Source organism: Triticum dicoccoides, chromosome 4A, assembly GCF_002162155.2.
Source record: "Triticum dicoccoides isolate Atlit2015 ecotype Zavitan chromosome 4A, WEW_v2.0, whole genome shotgun sequence".
Taxonomy (NCBI): Eukaryota; Viridiplantae; Streptophyta; class Magnoliopsida; order Poales; family Poaceae; genus Triticum; species Triticum dicoccoides.
Window position 1 is genome coordinate 364813970 of NC_041386.1, and position 16504 is coordinate 364830473.

The window sequence follows — 16504 nt, forward strand, 5'->3', positions numbered from 1 at the left end:
CGAGGATCTAATTTGTTGACTGATGGCCTATCATCACGAACAAAATAAGTGCAACCAGTCACCTGGGGGGACTGGAAATCTATTTACTGCGAAATCAACACGGTGATTTCATACCTGTCATCCAGGATGGCGTGCGATTGATCAAGAAGGTGGCCATCATGACAACTTCACTCCACAATAACTTCACCACAATCATGGTGAACATCAATGCCCGGGCCACCTCTAGCAGGTGGCAATTTTTCCTCTTTGCCACCCACCCCATTCTAAGGAGTTGTGTCTAGACAAGATGTTTGGTGCAGGATGCCCTTGTCCAACATGAAAGCACCAATGGCCTTGTTAACATACTCGGTGCCATTGTCAGATCTGAGTGCTTGAATTTTCACATTAAATTGAGCCTGATCAAGTGCATAAAAAACTTTGAAGCTCTGAAACACTTCGTCTTTATGTTTCTAAAGATATACCCAAGTCATCCGCGGATGGCAATCAATGAACGTAACGAAGTACTTCATACCACTGACCACTGACAGATAACACTGGACATGTCCATACATCAGAGTGGATTAACACAAAAGGCGATATGGTCCTGATCCCCTTACTCACATATGAGGTTCTGGTATGTTTAGCAAACTCACACGCATAACAGTGCAGCTTGCTCTTGTCCACACCACTCATTACATCAGGAAATACTTGAGACATTTTATCAGAAGACACATGTCCCATCCTATAGTGATGCATTAAGGCTCCAGTCTCCTTATCCTCAGCAACTGCAGCTAGCATGTGCATTCCCTCCTGGTCCGTCATGTTGCGGTCCATGTACCACAACCCCCCATGCCTCGTTCCAGTTCCAAAACTCCTGGCCGTTGATCTCTCCTGGATCAAGAACACAACCTTGTCAAGAATTATTTGGCAATCAATGTGGTCAACCAAAGCACTCAAGGACACTAAGTTCACAGGAAAAGCTGGCACATGCAACATTGATGATAATTCAATGCTCGGTGTGCAACTGACTGTCCCAACACCCGTGATGGCTGGGCTGTGCCATCTGCTGTGTGAATGTTTTTCTGATGTGCGAGAGAGTGTGGAACATAAGATTTAAACCCATTAAAGTCTCCAGCAACATGTTGTGGTGCTCCAGGTCCAGCACTCATTCATAGTTTATTTTATGGGCTGCTATTGATGTGTGTTCAATGTTACCTTCATTTGTATCGACAAAGTTTGCATAGCTGGTAGCAGTCTCCTGCCCTCCTACAGGCTGCTTCCCTTCAGCTGAAGCAGCTACATTTGCTTTGGGAGCATTCCGGTGAGGAGCATTCCAAGAACCGCCACTCCCATTGCGACCACGACTCCCATTGCGACCACCTCGGCTGCTACTGCCACCATTGTACTCTGCCTCTTCTGGGTCCAGTGCAAAAAAGGCTGATATGCCCAGTTTGACCACAATTATAACACTCCCCAAAACCTCGCTGGTCAGCCACTCTGTAAGCAGATTCATTTCCATCTCCTCTTCTCACTGCAGCCGTACCTCTTCTTGGGACATCGCAACAATGGCCTCATCAAGGGACCCAAGGGTCGGCTGATGTAGCAGCGCAGCATGTCTACTCTCAAAAGCGTGATCTATGCCTTTTAAAAACTGCATCACACGCCTGCGTTCAACCCACTTCCTGGCAATCTCCATGGACTTTGCATGTGGAAGCTCAAGGGGATCACACTGATCCAGATCTACCCAGAGGTGTTGCAGCTCATTCACATACACCAGCACGCTGCTGTCACCTTGACGAACAACATAGATCTTGCCTTCAATTTGAGACATGAGCATGAGGTTTCCCTTACCGGTATACCTCGTGGACAGCATGCTCCACACAACAGAAGTTTTTGGCAATGCCTCAACACACACTGCAATGGTTGGAATCAGGGAGTTCAACATCCAGACCAGTACCAGGGAGTCGGTGACACTCCACTTCTTCCATTCTGAGCTCTCCTTGTCAGCCGGTTCTTCAACTGTTCCAAGAACATTTCCTGTCAGGCCATTTGTCTTCAAGATAAACAAGGCCTGCCTCGACAAGCTCAGGTAGCTGCCCACACTATTCAACTTGACATCATTGGGCATGAACTCATGCTTTGGCGCTCAGCAATGGCGCCACTTGCAGGAGGTAACCCCTCGGCAGCTTTTGCAGTCATGCGCTGCGCAAGTTTCTCTATTGCAGCAGTAAGTTCAGCCCCCATGATTGACTCCCCCTCTTCTCCAATCAGCAGCAGAAAAAAAACTTAAACAATAGCAGCAGCGCAACACTCAGCAGCAGCCCGTTGCCTACAGCGCCACTACACCCAGCAGCTTCCTCTGCCAAGCATCCAGAGCTCAGCAGCCAGCCGCAGCTCAGCACTGCGTTGTCTTTGTCTCACAACATGGCTGAGCCACACCCGAGCCGCACCTCCCCTTGGGCAACACCAGCAGCCTCCCCTAGTGCAGCACCAGCAGCTCGTCCTCTTCTACCACCTCTTACCTCTCCAACCACAAGAGCCAGCCCCTGGAGCAGAAGAAGCAAGAACATAATGACCAGAAGAATCCCGCGATGGACCAGCTCGTCCCCTTCCCTGCTGTCGACGCAAGCCCCCGTCTGCACTGCCTTCTTGCACAGTCGCGGCACGAGCTTGCACGCAGCTCCGCCTCCTCGCGGGCTGCTCGTCCAGATTCACCGCCTCCTCGCCGGATCCCGCCGTCTCACGCCTCGTGCCCTGATACCATGTGGAACGCGAGAGACGTACCCAGGTAGCTGCTCGATCTGGTGTGAAGCAGCGCTCGTGACCAGACAACGTCTGGTTCCTCTTCTAGGTCAGAGAATGGGCTTGGGCCACACTGGAACATGGGTCACATACAACAAAATTACTAGATAATAGATATGACATGACTCTTCATGTTGACAGTAGGTTAAAACGCGCCCTACTTGGACTCTTGGATATGTTCCTGTTAGGAAAGCAACTTATCTTTATTGAAGGCCCAAGGGGCATATATATATATTACATATGACTTGAGGTGGAAGGAACTAAACATAGACTAATAAGGACTCCTATACCTATACTAATACTTCCTAACACCCCCCCTCAAATGCAAAGCGTATGCAATAGCATTATATTTGAAGAAGTGTAAAAAAAGGGCAACCTGGTGCATGTAGCTCCCGCTTGCGCAGGGTCCAGGGAAGGGTCCGACCACTTTGGGTCTATAGTACGCAGCCTTTTCCTACATTTCTGTAAGAGGCTGTTTCCAGGACTTGAACCCATGACCTCATGGTCACAAGGCAGCAGCTTTACCACTGCGCCAAGGCTCCCCTTCATATTTGAAGAAGTGTAATACTAGAAATAAAAATGATAATCCAAATCCGCGTCTTGAGTGTCGTCGTAGCATGAGGAGTCCTCAAAACCTGTCGAGTCGCCAAAGGGGATAAAGAAGAGATGTCACATCAGCGGAAGACACCACATCAATAGAAGATATAAGAGAAGTATCAAGAGAAGATGGCACAGCAAGAGAATGAAGCATTGCTTAAAGAATCATGGCCCATGAAAACCGACGGCGAAAGAAGCACGCCAGCAAGAGAATGGGCTTAGATCAACAATGCAAAGAGTGGCCACAGAAATCCTATTGAGAGGACAAGACCAGAAAAAAGGCTGACGGACAAAGCTATTGTGGACTCGCATGGCATGAGAAACACGAAATATCAACGGATTTGGTGGATGCAACGAAAATTACAGAAAACTAGGAAGCTCGAAAGCACACACTAGATTAGGGATGTGGCCGCGGAAGAACATTGAAAGCCAAAAGCAGCAGAGTAGCAACAGCCCAAGTGTGCCCACGTAACCAAACAAATCATGGTCAGATGTACGCGTACACAGAATGATGTAGGGTGAAACCCTAGATGGCCGATCTTTCACGAAAGGAGCGGATCCTGCGAGGAACACGAAGAACACGAGGGGAATCACGAGGGGAAACATGAGGAAAACACTAAAACCAACAAGGATGATCACACATGTGCTAGATCCATGAACACAAAAGGAGATACAAGATCCACGATCAACAAGGGACGATACACGGTAATCGGTTCTTCTCCAAAGGAGGTCTTGATGGGGCCACCCAAAAGGGAGTCTTGAATCCAAGGGGATCTTCTCCGAAGAGGGGCCGCGGTCTCTCTCGGGGAGTAGATCCTTAATGGACGAGCAAAGCTCTATCTCTAATGAGCTACTACTTTGCTAACCCTAAAACGTAGGTAGGAGGAGAGTATATATAGTCCAGGGGGGCGAAAGGGTACATGGGCCTCGGCCCTTTACTGTGCGCAGACAGACGGGGCCGGATGTCCGGGCCTTCGGGAGGGGCCGGATGTCCGGGCTGACGGGGCTTTTCTTCTGTCCTTTGGATGGAGCTTGTCCGGATATCCAGGCGTTGGGGCCGGATTTTCGGGCCGGGCCGGATGTCCGGAGCCTGTAGATGCTTGGCGGCTGGAATGCTGCTGTTAGGGATGTCTCCAGCGGCCGGATGTCCGGGCTCGAGGCCGGATGTCCGGGTCCTGGAGCTGCCTTCTTCTCCTTTCGGCGTTCCTCTTCATCCGTGGACTTGGCAGCTTGTCCGTCTTCACGTGCATCTTCAGGAGGGTCCTCTTGGTACCTATTCATGCACACCATCTCGGACTTAGGTAGTAGCCATGTCTCGAGAGGATCATATGCAATATCACTAAGGAGAGAAGTCACCTCGGTCTCGATAGCTTTAGCTCTAGCTTGAGTCATAGGTCCTCTTGGCACTTCGTGAGATGATGGTAGGTCCATGGGGATGACCGTAGGATGCTCCACATCATATCCCCTCCCTTGGGAAAGATCCGACCTTGGATCGAAATCCTCATCACCATGGTAGGGCGAGAGATCTTGATGTTGAAGATGTCGCTCACGGAGTACTTGTCGCGTGGAATGTCGATTTTGTAGGCGTTGTTGTAGCGTTCAAGCACCTTGAAGGGTCCATCCGCTCGTGGTCGAAGTTTGGACTTGCGTTCGTGAGGGAAGCGGTCCTTGCGAAAGTGTAGCCACACAAGATCTCCAATGTTGAACACCATGGGGTGCTTGTTGATGTTGAGCTTGGTCGCAAGTCGTTGTACTTGACGCTCGATGGTGAGCCTTGTATCCTCATGCACCTTCTTAAGATGGTTCACACGTGTACTTGTGTCCATATTGATGCACTCTTGTAGCGGTAGAGGGAGAATGTCCAAAGGGGACAATGGGTTGAATCCGTAGACGACCTCGAAGGGGGACTTGCTGGTAGTTGAGTGTCTTGCGCGGTTGTAGGCGAACTTGGCGATAGGTAGACACTCCTCCCACTCCTTGATGTTCTTCTTGATTAGCACGCGAAGTAGAGCGGAGAGTGTGCGGTTGGTCACCTTCGTTTGGCCGTCGGTTTGTGGATGGTATGCCGTGGAGAAGAGTAGCTTGATTCCGAGCTTGGCGCATAGGGTCTTCCAAAAGTAACTCAAGAACTTGACGTCGCGGTCTGAGACTATGGTCTTTGGCACTCCATGTAGTCGTAAGATTTCCACAAAAGAGATTGGCCACATGTGAAGCATTATCGATCTTGTTGCAAGGAATAAAATGTGCCATCTTGGAGAATCGATCCACAACAACAAATATCGAATCATTTCCATTTCTAGTTCTAGGCAAGCCAAGTACAAAATCCGTGCTAATATCATCCCATGGTTGATATGGAATTGGGAGAAGCATATAAAGGCCATGAGATTGAGCTTTAGACTTAGCTTTGCGACATGTAGAGCATCGATTGGTAAAGCGGTTGACGTCGCGGAACATCTTGAGCCAATAATAGTTCTTGGAGAGCGTAGCGAATGTCTTGTCGCGTCCAAAATGTCCCATTAGTCCTCCTTCATGAGATTCCTGCAAAAGCAACAAACGAAGAGAAGACTCGGGGATGCAAAGTTTGTTAGCTCTCATAAGATATCCATCTTTGATGTAATAACGATCCCAAGAGGTATGCGTCGAACACTTGACATAAGGAATAGCAAAAGTAGGATCATGCGCGTACAAGTCTTTTATGTGCTCAAAGCCAATGACATCCAATTGAAGTTGAGTAACAAGCATGCATATGCGGGAAAGAGCGTTCGCCACAACGTTTTCCTTACCTTTAATGTACTTAATGACATAAGGAAAAGACTCAATGAATTCACTCCATTTAGCATGACGCTTGTTCAACGTAGTTTGACCCTTAAGGTATTTAAGCGTTTCATGATCAGTATGAATGATAAATTCATGAGGGCGAAGATAATGTTCCCATTCATGCAAAACTCGCACTAAAGCATATAACTCTTTGTCATAAATGGGGTAATTGAGTTGCGCTCTGGAAAGTTTCTCATTAAAATAAGCTATGGGGCGCTTCTCTTTTGTTAACACACCTATGCCATTACCACTAGCATCACAATGAATCTTAAAGGGTTTGTCAAAGTTGGGTAATGCAAGCACGGGAGCATGAGTAAGCAAATTCTTAAGCTCATTGAGTGCGGTATCTTGGGATGGTCCCCAAACAAAGGGTGCATTCTTCTTGCTCAAAGCATGCAAAAGTGAAGCAATGGTGCTAAAGTCCTTCACAAATCTACGATAGAAACCGGCTAAACCAAGGAAGCTACGCACTTGATGCAAGTTGGTTGGTTGTGGCCAAGTTTTAATAGCATTGATCTTAGAGTCATCAATATGAACACCCTTAGAGGAAACAACAAAACCCAAGAAAACGAGTTTATCAACGCCAAAAAGGCATTTTTCCATGTTAGCATAGAGATGCTCTTTTCGAAGAGTTTGCAGAACGGTTTGAACATGGGTGACATGATCTTTGAGAGATTTGCTATAAACAAGTATATCGTTGAAGTAGACCACAACAAACTCACCAATGTAAGGGCGAAACACATAATTCATAAGACGCATGAAAGTACCCGGTGCTTCCGATAAACCCATAGGCATGACTAACCACTCATACAAACCAAACATTGTTTTGAAAGCGGTTTTTCATTCATCACTCTCTTGTATGCGGATTTGATAGTAACCATTTTTAAGATCAATTTTGGAAAAAATAGTGGCACCGCTAAGTTCATCAAGCATATCATCAAGGCGTGGAATGGGGTACCTATAGCGAACGGTGATAGCATTGATAGGTCTACAATCGGAACACATGCGAAAGCTACCGTCTTTTTTTGGCACAAGAATGACCGGAACGGTACAAGGACTCAAACTTCCACGCACATGTCCATATTCTATGAGATGTTTTACTTTCCTTTGTATTTCTTTGGTTTCTTCGGGGTTGACTCGGTAGGGAGCTTTGTTTGGAAGTGGTGCTCCGGGGATGAGGTCGATGTGGTGCTCGATGCCTCGTAGTGGAGGTAGACCCGGAGGTAGCTCGACGGGGAAAAAAACATCTTGGAATTCCTACAGAAGAGAAGACAACACTAAAGGTAGAGTGTGAGAGGTGTTAGCTTTTGGTGCCTCGTCCTTGCACAAAAGGATGTAGTGTCACACTAGATGGGTTCTCACACACTTCTCTTATCTCACGTTTGGTGGCAAATAGAACTAGGTTCTTCTTTTCGCTCATCGTGGAGGCACTCAATTTGGGCTTGTGGCGCTCACTCTCTTTTTGGTGGTTCGCTCTCTCACTATTCTCTCCACGATGGGTGGCTTGCTTGTCGGCGATCACTTGGCTTGGAGACATAGGGCGAAGTACGTATTCCTTTCCTTTCATCTTGAAGATGTAGTGGTTCGTTTGGCCGTTGTGGATGACACCTCTATCAAATTGCCATGGTCGTCCGAGAAGAAGGTGGCAAACGGTCATTCGAACGACATCACACTCCAAAGTGTCTTCGTAAGCTCCGATTTTGAAGGAGACTTGCACCCTATGCTCGACTTGGATAGTGCCGGAGTAGCTTAGCCATTGAACTTTGTAGGGGTGTGGGTGCTTCGTCTTGAGCAATTGGAGCTTGGAGCAAAGTTCTTCACTTGCTAAGTTATGACAACTCCCTCCATCGATGATGACCTTGATGGACCTTCCATTGATGCCGGCCTTGGTATGAAAGATGTGGCATCTTTGATCTTCTTCTTGTTGATGTTGAAGAGTCAAGACCTTGGAGACAACTAGAGCGGGGCTTGAATCTTCATCACAAAAGACGTGTTCCTCTTCATCGTTCACTTGTTGGTGCATGGCGACTTGCTCAAGTGCTTTCGTTTCTCCTTCGCTCATGGAGTCGTATGTACCATCGTCGTTGAGAATCATGGTTCGCTTGTTGGTACACTCAAAGGACTTGCGGCCTCGGCCTCCGCATGTGAAGCACTTGAAGGAACTTGTCTTGACGGTCTCATCGGTTGGGGTAGATGATGATGAAGCTCTCGGCTTGAAGTTGTTCGTTGTAGGAGGATGACTTGAGGTTGTCGAAACTTTCTTGTAACTTGACTTGTCGACGTTGCTTATAGAAGGCTTGGTTGATTTAGAAGGTGTTGGAGTCGTTGAAGCTTGGGTGTTGGAGAAACCATAGGACTTGGATGAAAACTTGGCATACTTGAAGTCATTTTGCACTTGACGTTCCGCTTTGGTAGCTTGGTGCACTAGCTCGATGAGGTTCGAGTATGGTTGGAAGTCGGCGATCTTCTTGATGGGATGATTGAGTCCATTCAAGAAACGTGCCATAGTTTGCTCATCATCTTTCGTAACATTGGCTCGTATCATTGCAATCTCCATTTCCTTATAATATTCTTCAACGCTCTTGGTTCCTTGCTTGAGTAGTTGGAGTTTCTTGAAGAGGTCGTGATTGTAGTAGGTAGGCACGAAGCGTGCTCTCATGACATCCTTCATTTGCGCCCACGTAGTGATGGGTGGTTCACCTTTTGCCTCTCGGCGCTCAATGACTTGTTCCCATCAAATGAGGACATAGTCTTGGAACTCAAGGGATGCAATCGCGATCTTCTTCTTTTCTTCATAGTTGTGCAAGCAAAAGATTTTGTTGACCTTCAATGCCCATGAAGGTACTCTTCGGGATCATTGTTTTTATTGAACTTGGGCACGGTGAACTTTAGCTTGCCGTAGCGTTGCTCTTCATTGTGTTCGGGTCGGGGATGATGACGTCCTTGACGAGGAGGATCGTCTCTCACAACCCGCTCTTGTTTTGGAGGATTTCCAATGTCTTCTTGTTCTTGTTGAACTTGATGTTCTTGGTGAGCTTGTGGAGGAACTTGTCGAGCTTGACGTTGCACGCGAGCTTGATATATTCGTTCGTGAACTTCTTCGCAGAGCGCTTCTTGATGTTCACGAGCTTGTCGGCCTCGGTTGGCTACAGCTCGACTTGATTCTTGGAGGGCTTGTTGCGCCTCAAGTGCTTGAGCTTCTCGCAATTGTTGGTCTTGACGTTGTGCCTCGGCATCTTGTGCTTCTTGGTGTAGTTGCGCTCGCTCTTCCTCTTCGTGTTGGCGTTGTCGTTGCCGTTCTCGTGCTTGCACAAAGGTAGCTTGGTTTTGACGATGTCGTTGTTCTTGAGAGTTGTTGCCGTGTAGAGGGTTGCTGTTTTCTTGACGATCTTGGCGCGCGGCACGATGAAGAGTATTTGATGTCGGTGTACTTGAGCCGGAGATGGTGTAGTCGGAGTGTCGACTTGAGCGGCTCCGTCTTGATGGGGACGAAGTGGAAGAAGAGCGGTTGAGCAACAAAGCACGAATCTCGTCCATTCTTGCGTCATTCTCTTGCTTGTGGTCGTCAAGCTTGTGGTTGAAGTAGTTTCTTGTACGTAGCTCGGAGAGTCGCAAGTCGGTGGCGAGGTTGTCGATGCGTTCGCTCATTGCTTGTTGTTCTTGATGCAAAGCACGTTGTGCACCAAAGAGGTGGCTCTTTGTGACGTAGGAGTTCATGTCGTCGTCTTGCCCGATGAAGAGTGGGTTGGTAGAAGTACTTGGCGAAATATGTGAGTGGGAGAAAAAGAAGAACCTATACCAAATGTACCTTGACCCATGTTGAAGATGGATCAAAGATCACTTCAATGTGGAACAAGGAAATAGCACAATTGGTACCAATTCTTGTCGGTTTCTCACTACCTACACAAGTAAAAGCTTATGGTGGAGCTCGGTTAGGATGGTGGCACAAAAGTTGATGCAATTGTTAGTGAGCTTCAATAATGTTAGAAAAGATTCGCAAATTTGCAATGCAACAAGTAGACCAATAGCAAAATATGGTACACGGAAACACACACGCAAAGAGATAAGTGGGGTCGTGCAACCAAGGATGAGCCAAAATGTAGAATCCACGAAAATGCTCTTGTTGCACAACACTAGAGAGACGCTAGCACAATTGCACAATAGGCGGATACGAAGACTTGTGCACAACCTACTAAACAAAAATGCAACGACTTCTATTCCAAGTATGCTCTATGTATGATATTCCGATGGTATGATCCAAGATGATCTAGTATGACAATCTTAATGTTGTATGATGCTATGGTTCTTGCTTAAAAGCTCTTTGCTTATCTTTCTCTTTTTCTTAAAAGCTTGTTTGGCTCTTTGTTTTTGAGCTCTTTTCTCATGCAATGCTTCATGAACCAAGATAGCAATTGTGTATGCGATGACAACCTTGTGACACAAGAGACGATACCAAGATATGCACCAATGATATATGTATGCTGTGGGAATTATGATCACTAATGTGCATAAGTCACGTTGCCGGCAATACTCAATGGCTAGTCTCGGAGGGTAAGGTACGCAAAAGTAAGGCTATGGTGTTTATCAATGTAATGGCAAGAATGATGTATGACGATACTAAAGATGAGGTTACCGTTCTTGCTTACGGTATGGTGTCAAAATGGCGGAGTGGTCGTTGTCGATGATGCGTCCGTGGCGAAGATGAGCGGCGGTGATGTTGATGTCGAACCGTACCTAATAGCCGAAACACAATATGACACGGAACCGCAACTCAAATTCTCAAGACAAAACGAGACAAAATTGTCGGAGTTGGTAGTGGTAAGCGATGGTGGTGTACGTGGTATATGGCGGTGCTATGCGGAAGTGGTGGTGGTATGTGGAAGTGTATGTGGGCACCGAAACAAAATTTGGCGAAATTTGGATGGAAAACGGGGCGGTGGATGGAAGTGATGTTGCCAGGGGCCGGATGTTTGGGTTTGATGGCCGGATGTCCGGGGTGGCCAGATGTCCGGGCTGTCGGGCCGAATGTCCGGGCTCTGGATCCGTGGACGAACTTGATGAACTTCGCGTGGCGAGGTCAAATCCGGAGCAAAATTCGGGGGAATTTGTGGAAGGAAATTGGGTGAAAGGTGGGGGAAAGCTAGATCTATCTGCAACACATGAAATCCGTGGATCAAATCCAACAAAACTTCATCACACCAACAAATCACAAAAAAAATTGGGGGGCTATTTTTATGGGGAATTTTCGAATTAGGGGCAAAATCAACAAAACAAGGCTAGAAAACACAACGGGGAGGCTTCGAAATCGTGATCAACGTGGCTCTAGATACCAAGATGATGTAGGGTGGAACCCTAGATGGCCGATCTTTCACGAAAGGAGCGGATCCCGCGAGGAACACGAAGAACACGAGGGGAATCACGAGGGGAAACACGAAGGGAAACACGAGGGAAACACTAAAACCAACAAGGATGATCACACATGTGCTAGATCCATGAACACAAAAGGAGATACAAGATCCACGATCAACAAGGGACGATACACGGTAACCGGTTCTTCTCCACAGGAGGTCTTGATGGGGCCACCCAAAAGGAGGTCTTGAATCCAAGGGGATCTTCTTCGAAGAGGGTCCGCGGTCTCTCTCGGGGAGTAGATCCGTAATGGATGAGCAAAGCTCTATCTCTAATGAGCTACTACTTTGCTAACCCTAAAACATAGGTAGAAGAAGAGTATATATAGTCCAGGGGGTGAAAGGGTACATGGGCCTCGGCCCTTTACTGTGTGCAGACAGACGGGGCCGGATGTTCGGGCCTTCGGGAGGAGCCGGATGTCCGGGGCTGGGGCCGGATGTTCGGGCTGACGGGGCTTTTCTTCTGTTCTCTGGATGGAGCTTGTCCGGATATCCGGGTGTTGGGGCCGGATTTTCGGGCCGGGCTGGATATCCGGGCTGGGGCCGGATGTTCGGGGCCTGTAGATGCTTGGCGGTTGGAATGCTGCTGTAGTGGATGTCTCCAGCGGCCGGATGTCCGGGTCCTGGAGCTGCCTTCTTCTTCTTTCGGCGTTCCTCTTCATCCGTGGACTTGGCGGCTTGTCCGTCTTCACGTGCATCTTCGGGACATCGGGAGGGTCCTCTTGGTATCTAATCATGCACAACATCTTGGACTTAGGTAGTAGCCATGTCTCGAGAGGATCATATGCAATGTCACTAAGGAGAGAAGTCACCTTTGTCTCGAGAGCTTTAGCTCTATCTCGAGTCATAGGTCCTCTTGGCACTTCGTGAGACGATGGTAGGTCCATGGCGATGACCGTAGGATGCTCCGCATCATAGAATCAGGCCAAACTGAAAACAACAGCACCAGCTAGTGGAAGTAGACAGAGGAGCACGCACAGAAGCACGCTAGCAGCAGCTCCGGGAATAGACTCGCCTACGTCCATGGCTAAGAGACAGAGGCGCGGGACGCACTTGAAGGCGGAACGGCAACAGCTGCAGGCTTGATCTGAACAGGGCGACTGCGAGGGCCGTTGTGCGTGTACAGATCTGGACCACGACCTTGGAGCGTGGATCGGGAACCTCTCTTGGTCTGGGGAAACAACCGATAGATCGAAGACAGCATTGTGGAGAAGGGCACCATGTCCTTTTTCGGGGTGGGCAGCATCCCGACGGCCGCACGGAGGGCTGCGACCTGGTAGATGGAGGCGTCGATCTCGGAGGGACGAACACGGACAACCGTCGAGAGTCCCAGGAGGCGGCCCATGGCTGCCCAACAGCGAGCGTGTAGAAGCCCAGCGGTGCATCTTTCGATCCAACGGGGCCAAGTTGATGCAGGGAACGGCTGGGCTGAGTTCCATCGGGGTCGAAGGAGGCAGCCATTGTCTGGTGGACTCGATTGATCGAAGGAAGAAGACCGAAAAAAGTGATTGTTAGGTGAGTTGTGGCGCCGGAGGGGACCTAAACCTAGGCTCTAATACCATGTTAGGAAAGCAACTTATCTCTATTGAAGGCCCAAGGGGCATATATGTATTACATATGACTTGAGGTGTAAGGAAACTAAACATAGACTAATAAGGACTCCTAGACCTATACTAATCCTTCCTAACAGTTCCCTCTCCATTCCTTCTTCCCATAGACAATTAATTTGATTGGTCCATTTGGTTCCAGTATTCGTTGCATCTTCTGCATGCATACTGAACTGTTGTCATGCATGAGTATTCAATGTCTAGGTGCTGATGTCAGATTGGTTACTCAATATGACGACATCCTTAGGTTGAATATAGGATTTCTCTCAGGTTATTTTGGATTCAGTGGTTCTGTACATAAGTTGCATGATAATAAATGCGATTACTGGTGAATGATAATGCATGGTCCGTAGCTGTGTCAAGCAATTTGTTCTTTCCATAGTGGTATACCAAATGGGGAGTTTCATTTTTGATGTCTATTCTGCTCTCTGTATCTCAGCAGTTGAATTTAGGCCTTCTGTGCACACACTTTGTTGTTGTGCGCACACCTTTTCTTCTCACTTGACAGGTTCCTTTTGTGGTGTTGCAGAATACCTTGCCCCAGAGAAGTGGTGAAGTGAGTGCTACTCTTGGTGGGATTGATTTAAACAATTCTGGCAGGTATTTATCTCATTCTATTAACACCTTTTCTTTTATGGATGTTGTGCGGGGCATTAGTACTATATCAAAGTATATTTCTTGTGCAGTGTGGTAGTCAGAGAAGACAAAAAATTGTTGACTGTCCTTTTCCCAGATGGTCGTGATGGTCGTGCCTTCACCCTTAAGGTACGACCTACCAACTTAATCATTAGCTGTTGTAAGAAAAAATGAGTGCTAATAGTATAAAAATAATGCATCATCATGTTCCATCTATATTTTGAATTATGCTTTTGCTTCATACAGGCAGAAACTTCTGAAGATTTATTTGAGTGGAAAGCAGCATTAGAAGAAGCTCTTGCACAGGCTCCAAATGCAGCTCTTGTGATGGGGCACAATGGGATATTTCGCAATGACACTTGTGATGCATATGAAACAACGGCTCCAAATTGTTGGTCCCATTGTGCTGCTGCATATATCTCCAGAGGTTTAGACCCTTTTTCCAGTTCAATCATACCGTGCCCAATTGTTTGCAGGGCGAGAGAAAAGGCCAGTCAAGTCACTAGTTGTTGGCAGGCCAATTCTGCTTGCGCTCGAAGATATTGATGGCCGCCCTTCTTTTCTAGAAAAAGCTCTGCGTTATCTTGAGAAACATGGTGGGCACACAAGTTATGCTAACTAATAAGAACCAATTCTAGAACCTGGAAACTGTAGATGTTGCTAATGAAGTTATCTTTATAACATCTCATTCCGTTTGTGACATAAATCTGTTGTTACAGGGATAAGGGTGGAAGGAATTTTGCGCCAGGCTGCCGATGTGGAGGAGGTTGATAGGAGGCTATGTGAATATGAACAAGGTTTATGTCAATATATCTTAATCTAACTTTGGACTACTCCCTCCGTCCCACAATATAAGACGTTTTTGCAAGCTGGGACGGAGGGAATACTAATCTACTCCAGTTACATGGTGGTATTGGCATCTCTCGTGTCTTGATTTCCTTCTGCCAATCAAGAGTGTACAATCCAAATTTTGTGACTGTTTCCATTTCATACCAGGAAGAACCGAGTTTGCACCAGGCGAGGATGCACATATTATTGGTGACTGTGTGAAGGTATCTCACTCATTTAGTCATTCTAGTTATTAGAATAATTATGATGCTCCCAAAAGCATGGATTTTTTTCCTTTTACTAACTGCACTCGTGGAAACATCTCGTCAGCATGTTCTTCGTGAGCTACCATCTTCGCCAGTGCCTGCTTCTTGTTGTACAGTTTTATTGGAAGCTTTTCGTAAGTTTTCTGTTAAGTTTATTCTTAAATGTTCGTGCACTGTTTTGTGGAATGTCGTGTACGAAATGTTGGCATTGAATATCACAATTTTTTCTACAGTTTGAAATAACCACCCCCCGGCTTGAAGTTAAAATTAGTAGTGATAATTCATTGACATATGTGCTTAGCACCATCCCCTCTGCTGCCAGCAACATGACAATGCTGTCTTTATCTATTTGATTTGATTTGTTGATCTGGGAGTACACATTTGATGTTAAATAAATCTCCTTAGTATGTGAAATTTAACCATCCATGCTTTGGAATTGAATTTCTTGTGCGGGTATCCTTTATCTTGGAACAGTGTATGCAAAGTACATAAAATACAAGCATATGTGCCACATCCACTCCCATATGTTTATTGTTCCACATGATATAGGAACACTGTCAAGGTACAATTTTACAAGTAGTACAGATTGCATAGGATACAAAACTAAATCCTTTGTGTGCACCCATTCATACAGAAGCACATGCTTACCTCCAATTTTGGTTCTGTCCTTTACATTTGATAAAGCCTGTGAATGAAGAGGAAGTGAGGAGAGTTCCCATGTGAATCGTGCAGTTGTTATGGCCAGGCCTTGTTACGGCTCTGAGTATACCCTCGCCTTCGTCTATCCACTGGTAGGGCTTTTTGTTGCCATTGTGGAGGGGCTCTGGAGCCTACTGGAGAAGTGAGAGGGAGAAACCAGAAAATCTTGTTTATTTATTGCTTCACTGAAAGTGATAATATGCCATGCCTTATATATAGAGCTGTAAGATTTGATAGAGTTTTGTATGCGGTGCACTTGTATTCCTTTACAACGGGATAATTTATACAACAACTCACAGATCAGCTAACAGAATCCCTAACTAGCCAAGAGAAAGAGGGGAAAGTGAGGGAGTGGGTTAGCTAATCCTGGAGAATCAGTCACCTATACGTGCACTACCGAAACGGCAGCCATGGCAGCGTATATCGCCTAAGTGCATCTCCAACAAGATGATGTAAAGGTTGGTGCCCGGAAATGATTTTAGGGCAGGAGACAGAAGGTTTTTGGGCACCAAAAAAAATCTGCCGTAACAGATGATGTAAAACTGGTGCCCAAAAAATTGAGAATCATGTTGCTCCAAGATAGTGTGGGCTTCTATCTGCTGCCTAGCATGTTCCCTAGTATGGCCTTGGTCTGTCTATAGTAGCATCATGTTGCCATGTGTGTAATTTGATTATCTAATATAGCCCCAGTTTAAACAAATACTCCCTCCGTTTCTAAATTAAGTCTTTATAGAGATTCAATACAAACTACATACGGGTGTATATAGACATATTTGAGAGTGTAGATTCACTCATTTTGCTCCATATGTACTCCCTTATTGGAATCTCTAAAAAGACTTATATTTAGGAATGGAGGGAGTAGCTG

General features: G+C 46.6%; 1 protein-coding gene across 3 annotated transcripts in view; it reads left to right on the forward strand.

Moving 5' to 3' along the window:
- Positions 1 to 16504, forward strand: part of LOC119285927 (rho GTPase-activating protein 7-like) — a 38343-nt gene that overhangs the window by 14123 nt on the left and 7716 nt on the right. For 2 of the 3 annotated variants that reach the window (XR_005140023.1, XM_037565262.1), the window contains exons 4-10: positions 13740 to 13810; positions 13897 to 13975; positions 14093 to 14237; positions 14323 to 14442; positions 14566 to 14643; positions 14843 to 14898; positions 15005 to 15074. Coding sequence is in view for 2 of the 3 variants with exons in the window: in XM_037565262.1 (XP_037421159.1) it covers positions 13740 to 13810; positions 13897 to 13975; positions 14093 to 14237; positions 14323 to 14442; positions 14566 to 14643; positions 14843 to 14898; positions 15005 to 15074 (619 nt within the window). In the remaining variant the exon portion in view is untranslated. Of the gene's footprint in view, positions 1 to 13739; positions 13811 to 13896; positions 13976 to 14092; positions 14274 to 14322; positions 14443 to 14565; positions 14644 to 14842; positions 14899 to 15004; positions 15075 to 16504 lie in introns of all 3 variants that reach the window. The other variant, XM_037565263.1, reaches the window with a different exon arrangement.